Source organism: Centroberyx affinis, unplaced genomic scaffold, assembly GCF_046629955.1.
Source record: "Centroberyx affinis isolate AG114_WGS23_722 - 3 ecotype Tasmania unplaced genomic scaffold, CSIRO-AGI_Caff_v1 ptg003015l_1, whole genome shotgun sequence".
Classification (NCBI taxonomy): Eukaryota; Metazoa; Chordata; class Actinopteri; order Beryciformes; family Berycidae; genus Centroberyx; species Centroberyx affinis.
The window spans coordinates 706904-716176 of record NW_027281113.1 but is presented as its reverse complement, the minus strand read 5'-3'; the positions used below and the strand labels follow the sequence as shown (position 1 = coordinate 716176).

Sequence of the window (9273 nt, the reverse complement as noted above, 5' to 3'; positions counted from 1 at the left end):
AAGGCCCCATCTTTTATGGAGTTTGCAATTGACCTTTATTGAGTGGGTGATGTTCATATTTCTGCACCTGGACTAACGGCGGGGAGACAGAGGGAGAGAAAGAGAGAGAGAGAGAGAGAGAGAGAGAGGGAGAGAGAGGGACAGAGAGAGAGAGAGAGAGAGAGAGACGTTTGGCCCACATCCAGATTTCAGTGTGATAATTTTCAGTGACTGTATAGGCCGCTTGCCAGCTCCACCTGAGCAGTTTGGGGATTACGTGCCTTGCTCAAGGGCACCTTGACAGTAGCCTAGGTGTTGGGAGAATGAAAGTTTCCCCACCCACATTTTCCCAGCCGGTCCCGTAGTCTGACTCCCCCCCTGCCACCCCCACTCCAACCCTGTTCCTAAACACCTCCCAGGCCGGCCGCCTACATTGGGTTGCGTCGCACTCCAGTCTGTCACACCAGGCTCCGAGAAAACTGACGTGTTTTGCGCATTTCCTGCACCACGGAGAGAGAGAGAGAGAGAGAGAGAGAGAGCGAGCAGTGTCAGGGGGAGGCAGGCAGCCAGAGGTAGGTCCACAGGAAGTTAAGATCAACAACAGTGGATGAAACGAGGCCGAGCAGCGAGCAGAAACCCTGCCGCCAGAACCTCCCCCTGCGGCGGTTCTTCGGTGTCGTACAAGCCGCTCTCGGGACGCAGCGGTCGGTCCGGCTTGCTGAAACATCCCCGATGCGCCGCGGCGACTCGAGCAGGCATCTGGTGGACTGGAGCCTCCCACAGCACGTCTCCCCTCTCCCACCCCACGGTGCAATGCAATACACTGCTTCCACGGAGCCCTAACGGAGTTGCTTTTTGTGCCTCGGGAGGTGAAAAACCATGACAGACCGATTCAGACCGGGGCCTTGTGTGTATGTTTTTCTGGTAACAAGCTGTTGATATTCATGCTTCTTCCGTGCACTTCTCTAAGGAAGGCTTCCCCGCGGTAGTCGCTTCTTGGCTGCTGCTTATTTTGTTTATCAACGGACGGGCTTGGTCCTTGCAAATATGAATGTATAGCCTGTTCGGCAAGCGTACAGTTAAAGGCAAGACCAAAACAGCAAGTCCGGCCAAAAAAGCATAGGGTGTTTAGTTTGTCTGGACCGTGTCATTTCGTGTTTGATTGAGAGAGGAGAGAGGACTGCATTTTCTCCGTTACATTCAACTGGAAGGAATTACAGCCTGCCCGGAGGACCACCGGTTGAAAACAAGACCACTATTCAGACCGTGGCCTTCACAGGAGGACGCAAATCGTAACATTATTTATTTGAAGTGGCTGTACAGGACGAAGGGGGATATCTACTGTAAACGAGCACCGTTCCGTATCAAGCGGTGGGACCATTTCACCGCCATGGTGGTCTTCAATGGGCTACTGAAGATCAAGATTTGCGAGGCGTTGGACCTGAAACCGACGGCTTGGTCCCTCCGGCATGCCGTGGGCCCCAAGACGCAGACGTTTCTCCTGGACACGTACATAGCCCTGAACGTGGACGACTCCCGCGTGGGCCAGACGTCCACCAAGCAGAAGACCAACAGCCCGGCGTGGAACGACGAGTTCACCACGGAGGTCCACGACGGCAGGAGGATCGAGCTGTCCGTCTTCCACGACGCGCCCATCGGATACGACGACTTCGTGGCCAACTGTATCATCCAGTTTGAAGACATCCTGCACAATGGCAGCAAGCACTTCGAGAACTGGGTAGGCAGTAATGTCACACGCTGTGCACCAGTCATAGGCCTGATGGGATTTTCCCTAGTATGACCCAACATGCAATTAATTCTACACTTCCCCAAAAAACTTCTACTTTCAAAACTGCACATTCTATTCTATTCTATTCTGTTCTATTCTATTCTATTCTATTCCTTCTTTTAGGTTGACATACATCTCATACATCATACTCTCCAGTCATAGATCTAATGGGATTTTCCTTGTTATGACCCATCATGCAATTCATTCAACACTTCTCCAAAAAACTTCTACTTTCAAAACTGCACATTCTATTCTATTCAGTTCTGTTCTGTTCTGTTCTGTTCTGTTCTATTCTATTCCTTCTTTTAGGTTGACATACATCTCATACATCATACTCCCCAGTCATAGATCTAATGGGATTTCCCCTGTTATGACCCATCATGCAATTCATTCAACACTTCTCCAATAACCTTCTACTTTCAAAACTGCACATTCTATTCTATTCTATTCTATTCTGTTCTGTTCTGTTCTGTTCTGTTCTGTTCTGTTCTATTCAATTCTGTTCTATTCATTCTTTTAGGTTGACATACTTCTCATACATCATACTCCCCAGTCATAGATCTAATGGGATTTTCCCTGTTATGACCCATCATGCAGTTCATTCAACAACTTCTGCATAGCCTATGTGTGTAGTGGTTGTATTACCTAATTTACTCACATTTTTAGGCTGACATACATCTCATACATCATACACCCAGTCATAAGCCTAATGGAATTTCTGTACATTCTATTCTATTCTATTCTGTTCTGTTCTGTTCTGTTCTGTTCTATTCTATTCTATTCTATTCTATTCTATTGCAGGTGTGTGCCCTTATTGTGCTTTATGGTATGTTATTGTCTCATATGATGCAAGTATAGTATTCCTGTAAAATATCCTAAAATATTCCTCTCTGGACTTAGTTTTGTGGCGATAATCATGTATTATCCTTTACGATACGATAGTTCGTTTTCACAAGGGCTTGATTCTATACTATTCTATTGAATAGACTAACCGACAGCGGCACAGACACACACCATAGAGTTGTGGTATAGCAGTCTGGAAGAAGCACGTAGCTTGAAGAAAGATAATGAGAGTGGACAGGAGAAGGAAAAGGGGGATAAGCGGGGAAAAAGGTGTGGGGAAAAAAGCAGGGGAGTAGAGGGAAGGAGGACCACATGTGCTTGGCCCAACATCATTCAAATGTTCAACAGCTTTGTGTGGCTTAGTGATGGCTGTGTGTGTTCATGGTTGCACCTGTAACACATGGTCACTGGCCACTGGCAAGAAGAACTGAACACTAACTCTATTCAGTTCTTGTGCTTGGCTCAAAACTACAAACCTTCCACTCAGCAGCACCACTTGACCACGAAAGTTGATTACGCACCATCCGGTCCGATCCACCTCCTGAAAAGACTCCAGTTCAAATGGTGAAGGAGAGGTGTTTCAACTTAGGAGTGAGTTTACACCAAGGTGCTATATTACCCACAGTATACTGTACACACTTGTGTGTCCATGTTGGTATGCGTTCCCATATCAGCATTCAGAGAATAATGTAGTATCATGTTTCTGCCATGTCATATACTTGTGTAGCAAAGCTGCCCTGGCAGAGACATGACGAGGGCAGATGCCTCTTTGTTTGCAACCTAAAAGGCTCAGATATTCTGTATATAGGGATGTGCAATACAGGTTCAGAGCATGCAATTTTAAGCATGTGCCAATATATAAAAGTGATCCTATTTGTCACTTTTTCTGAACAGTACAGACGTGAAGCATTCCTTTAGGTTGAATAGACCAAACTCACTGAGATGTAATCCATGTTTCTCCATTAGAGATAAGACATTGGTCTGTGTGCGAAGTCAAATTTCTTTGATTTCTGCCATGTTACATGTTATATGCGGCTCTCAGGATTTGATTTTACCTTGGAGGAAATTCATAACAAAATGATTTAGCAATGAAGAAGTTGTACATGCAGTATCTTTAATCAGCAGTGTAGCCTTTTGTCGTTACATTTGAACGCTTATGAAATACATTGTTGAAACAAACATTTTTGTTGTATAACACAAGCATGCAGGTGCAAGTACGCAGGTGCAGTACCACTCAGTACATACACACACACACACACACACACACACACACACACACAGCTGTACACAAACTGTCACAGCGCAAACCTCTACTGCATTAACGATGGCAGCTACAGCGGCCGAGATGTTATTTTTGCGTTATATATGCCAACTTGTGGGACAGAGCTTTGTAGGTAGCCAGCCTAGCTCCAGCAGAAACACACATACACACACACGAACACACACACACACACACACACACACACACACACACACACACACACACAGTGTAGATCCTATTGCCTTTGTTGTGCTCTTGTTAGATGAACCAGTGACCCAAAACAGAGCTACAAAAGAGGGGAGAGTGGGTGTGGTGAGACCACATGCATGATGCACACACACACACACACACACACACACACACACTCACACAGCAGCATGAAGAAGCAGCTCATGTCTTTGTTGTCTGAAGCAGCTGAAGCAGACGGATGTTTGAGTGTATTATTGATGAGGCCATCAGGTCCATTAGAGAAAGAGAGAGAGAGAGAAAGAGAGAGAGAGAGAGAGAGAGAGAGCAAGTGAGAGAGAAAGCAATGGGGAGAGAACAAGATAAAAGAGATGGAGATGGATAAAATGGGAGGATATCTTTCAGCACCGCACTGTGGGAGCTTTTTTGCTCGTGTGGTAAGGCTGTCGGTGGTCGAGGCTGCAGGGGCTCTGTGATGTTTCACATGTTTGGCCGTAAAGATTCTGTTCTTGACAAAAGATTGTGGAACAAGATGACAAGATGAAAATGACACTCAGTAGCTGCCGCCGTTCCAGTAACAGTTTTATATCCTCAGTGAGAAGGCCCTACTGAGACTGACTGCTAATTTTTGCCAAGGGGACGATCCATCAAGTTCAGACTGATGAATTGACACCTGCCAGATATCCCAGACATTATTTAAATTAGAGCAATGCAAGCTTCAATTGGTTAACTGGATTTTAATCAAAGTTTAGAGTGCACTAATACACTTACAGTCAAAAGACCCTGCATTTGGTCTGCATATCTAACCCATTCTCATTGGAATACATTGTGTTATCTTGTGGATGCTTTAGGCTGTGATCCCACAGGATACTTTTTTGAAAGCACCTGCACCTTTTTTCAGTAATTTTTCATTTATTTGGTCGGGCCAGGCGTGCATCTCCTCCAAACTATGCACCTTGTGTGTTGGACGCAGCACATTTTAGGGCGCTCCCCTGGGCGCTCCAATGTTGAACATGTCTCAACTTTAGCTACACCACACATTATGTTATGTCAGACAGAGAAATAAATGAGCATCACCTGGAGGGAAATAAGACACCTCTTAGTTTCCCAGTGAGTAATGTTAACTTTAGATACATCTTGCTCGGAATAGGCTCCTCATCATCTTCAAGAGCAAGCAGAGCAATCGCTAACTTTCTCATGTCCATTACTGTTTTTTTTGGGGCATTTTCACCTTTATTAGACAGATCAAACTATAGAGAGACAAGAGGAAAGATTGGGATAGAAAGGAGGATGACATGTGACAAAGGTCCGGGGTGGGATTCAAACGCAGGACGGTGTGTTTACATGGTACGCGCCTGAGCCCACTGAGCCGCCAGGACGCCCCGCAAATGCTCTTGTTCTTGCTGTTACAAGCAACGATCATAGCTGCACTTTGCATTTGAGCATGAGAGAAAAATGTCTTATGGTTTATGGTTTACGGTCTTATGTCTTATGATTATGGCCTTAAGCACAACGATTCTCTGTTTCTCTGGAACGATTCACTTCTCTGTTTCCCTGGCTCGACTGAGACTGTGGCCAAGCAGAGTACATGTTTCAGCAAGAGACTTGACAGCCTTCATGAGCCCCAGGAACATTTGTAGTCCTAATTGTTGTTGAGCATGTCGAAGTCCATGAAATATAACCTCATCAATGGATTTTTACATTTCCCCCCCCACATTTCATATGCATGTTCATCATATTTTCATCTGACAATTGACTTAACAGAAAAACAGTAGTGTAGTACAATTTAACCTGTAGGCCCACTCCCAGCCAGGACTATTTAGGAGAATATTAGTTCAAAGTGGAGACTCACAATGATATACTGTAGTCTGAGTAGGCCACATCACATACTCACCTATCAGTTTTGATTAAGATATCTAGTTTTGCTTCTGTATCTGAGCTGGGTGTATCCGGGAACATGTTGCTCTGCTAACTCGCACTGTGCTCTGCTCACCTTGCTGAGCCGGAGATGGGAGATTTGGAGAAGAGAGAAGAGAGCGAGAGAGGGATAAGAAGACTGAGTGAGAGATAGTGGAGGAGTTAAAAGAGATGAAGAATAATAGGAATGCATGAGAGAGAAAGATGGAAGTGGACCAGACAATGTTGCTGCAAAACGTTCTAGTTTTCTCACTTTTGAGATATCGCTAGTCGCCTACTATCACTCAACACAGTGTATGCTAAAGACTTAAACGCCTGGGAAAATGATATACTGGCAACAAATGGATGATTTTGGTGTCTATGTTCACATCACTTGGATGAGATGATGAATGGACCAGTCTCCCTAAAACTCAGTGTGTTCCTTTACTGTAGGTTTTGTATTCTTTGCCAAGCACTTGTCTCATAAGTCCCTCAGCTATCCAAAAAGCGTTAGGCAGCATTGATCTTTTTTTCATTAAAACTATAGGGCATGGCTTGCTGCATGCTAATACTCTAGCTTGCAGCTAGCAGCATCAATTCTTTTCCATGGGAAATTCTAAAAAGCCATTTTTCAGTTAACATGAGGGTGTGAATAGAAACCTTTCCCCCATGTTGTGACTAGTGCTTGGTAAAAAAAAAAAAAAAAAAGCTTCAGACTTAAATTCAAAATGTCAAGATGTTCCTTTAAGGCGAGTGAATAACTGTGTTTTGGGTATATTTGTGTGTGTGTGTGAGCGTGTGTGTGTCTGTGTCTCTGTGTGTGTGTGAGTATCCGCCTGTAGGTGTACTTTGGTTGACTAACAGTGTGGCCGGCTGGGCTGTGTGTGTGTGTGTGTGTGTGTGTGTGTGTGTGTGTGTGTGTGTGTGTGTGTGTGTGTGTGTGTGTGTGTGTGTGTGTGCATGTGCATGTGTGCCAGCCTGTAGGTGTGTTCTGCTTGACTGGGTTGTGTGAGTGAGTGCGTGTGTGTGTACTGCAGCATTGGTAGTTTTCCATGTTGTGTGTGTGTTGGGAGAGCACACTGCTGTTCTCCTGCAAGCCTCTACAAGGCCTGTCAAGAATCACCCTTTGCAACACCAGAAAATCATACCAGCCTAGCCGGTCACACTGTTAGTCAACCAAAACACACCTACAGGCTGTGTACGACACACACACACACACACACACATACCCACACACACACACACACACACACACACACACACACACACACACACACACACACACACACACACACACTAATCAACATCAACTTAATCCACATCCCAGAAATATGAGCTCATTATCCAAGCAGGCATGAGGAACAACATGTAGTGATATGAAAATTGTTGTGTAATGGATTGTGCAAATGATCTGGGGGCACACAGACGACTTCCTGAATTGACATAATTTGGTCATTCTGGACCGTCCCGCTGTTCAACTGGCACCCACCATTTTCAGCAGTTTGTCCACTCTGGGATGCTTTCCACTGTTAGGTGGGCATTGACTGCTGCGTCCTGCTTTGTTAGTCTACTTTTAGTGTGCTATCACATCATCTTTTTTCTCTCATTTGTAAACTATTACTACATTTATTACCATATGTAGCTTTATAGTCTTGAAAGCATCTCAACATTTTAACAGTTTGGGGGAGTTAGGATGGGGAAAAGCACACAAGAAATGGACTCAGCCATAGACCAATAAAGGCCATGAAACTCAGGAGCCAATGTATCATATCCCTACACCACTATCTACCACATACTGTATAAAATACGAAATTCCTAATCCTAAATCCTAATCCTTAAAAAAAGGACCTACTGCTACTAAAAAACTGAAGAAACCTCCACCTTTAATGACTAAACAATTAAGAAACAGCAGAGTTGTTCATTACTACATAACCAAATCGGCACCATATTTTAAAAAACAAAAAGTGTTTCAAAGTCATTATCCACAGACAAAATTCAAGAGACAACAAATCAGTCCAGCAAACACACAAAACAAAACCGTGTACTGTAAGTACCCAGAGACAAATGCAAAACGAGAGCAAAAATCCACACACTAGACATCAAAAGGAGATCGGATTTCTAATTTTATCAGGAATTCATCCTCTCCTCTGAACAGTGATTTCATGTGTAGGCAGTGGCCTTGTTAGAACTTGTCATTAAAGAGAGAGGCGGGGAGAGGCGAGAAGGACAGAGAGAAAGAAAGTGTTTGATTTAGTACACAACAGGCAGCGAGTGAGGGGAGGGAGACAGGCAGACAAGAAAGAGAGGGAGAGGGCGTTGAATTAATCGGTCTATGTTTGCATGGCTGAATGAGTGAAGCGGGGGGGCGTGGGGGGCGGGTCGGGGGAGGGGGGAGGGGGAGGGGTGTGTGTGTAGTGTTTGGTGTCACCCAGGCAGCAGCAGCAGCCTCTCTCCACCCTCAGTCTCTCTAGGCCTCAGAGGAGCCTCCACAAGTCCCTCACACAGATTTTTCATATGAAATTGCTGCAGACTATAAGTTCTTAATCATTGCACTCTTACAGTCACAATGAAACTGCATCATTTTGCTTCCTTAATGTGTTGTATTTCCTGATTTAAAGAGGATATTGGAGCGGGACGTAATGCAGGGTCAGGGTCAGGGTTGTTGTAATGAAGTTGTCAGATTTCCAACAGTTTTCTGTCATAACAGCTCTCCATTGTAAAAAAAAAAAGACCTAAATGGAAAGCATACATATATCAAGCAGTCACATTGATATTCTCTTGATTGTTGTAAAAGCTTGAGTGTCAGATATGTTGACATAGTGTCAACATATGGCGCTCGCGCAAATTTGTACACATTTCTGTGTGTGTGCTTTTGTGTGTATGTGTATCTGCTTGCATGTGTGTTTAACTTGCAACGAGTGTGTGCACATGTATGAATGCAATAATGTGAGTGTTTGCACAATTGGAGACAGACTGTAGATCTCTATAGGTGCCTCTGTCTTGTCAGGAGTCCACACTGTAATTATTGAAACCCATCAAGCTTTATTCTACTGTATTAGTTAGCCATGTCTTGTCGTACTTTGGTAGACATTTAATTCAATAATATTGCTGTCGTAATAATACATACCGAAATGGCATTATATAAAACAATGTCAAAAGTGGATTTTCCACTGCATATTTTCTGTTTAGGGTAATCATTGGCCTGCATGGTGAGAGTTTCCTGGAGACTTATTTAGACCCTTCTAACAATGTACAAGTCAGCATAGGGCTAACATCATCCCTGCAGGGGTAACACCAAGTAATGCCAAGCAAGGCTTTG

General features: G+C 44.3%; 1 protein-coding gene across 5 annotated transcripts in view; it reads left to right on the top strand.

The window, feature by feature from the left end:
• Positions 1 to 548: 548 nt before the first annotated feature.
• Positions 549 to 9273, top strand: part of LOC139659073 (protein kinase C epsilon type) — an 82881-nt gene continuing 74156 nt past the window's right edge. For all 5 annotated transcript variants that reach the window (XM_071537290.1, XM_071537289.1, XM_071537288.1 and 2 more), the window contains exon 1: positions 549 to 1717. In XM_071537290.1, the coding sequence (XP_071393391.1) occupies positions 1370 to 1717 (348 nt within the window). In that variant the 5' untranslated portion in view covers positions 549 to 1369. The remainder of the gene's footprint in view (positions 1718 to 9273) is intronic.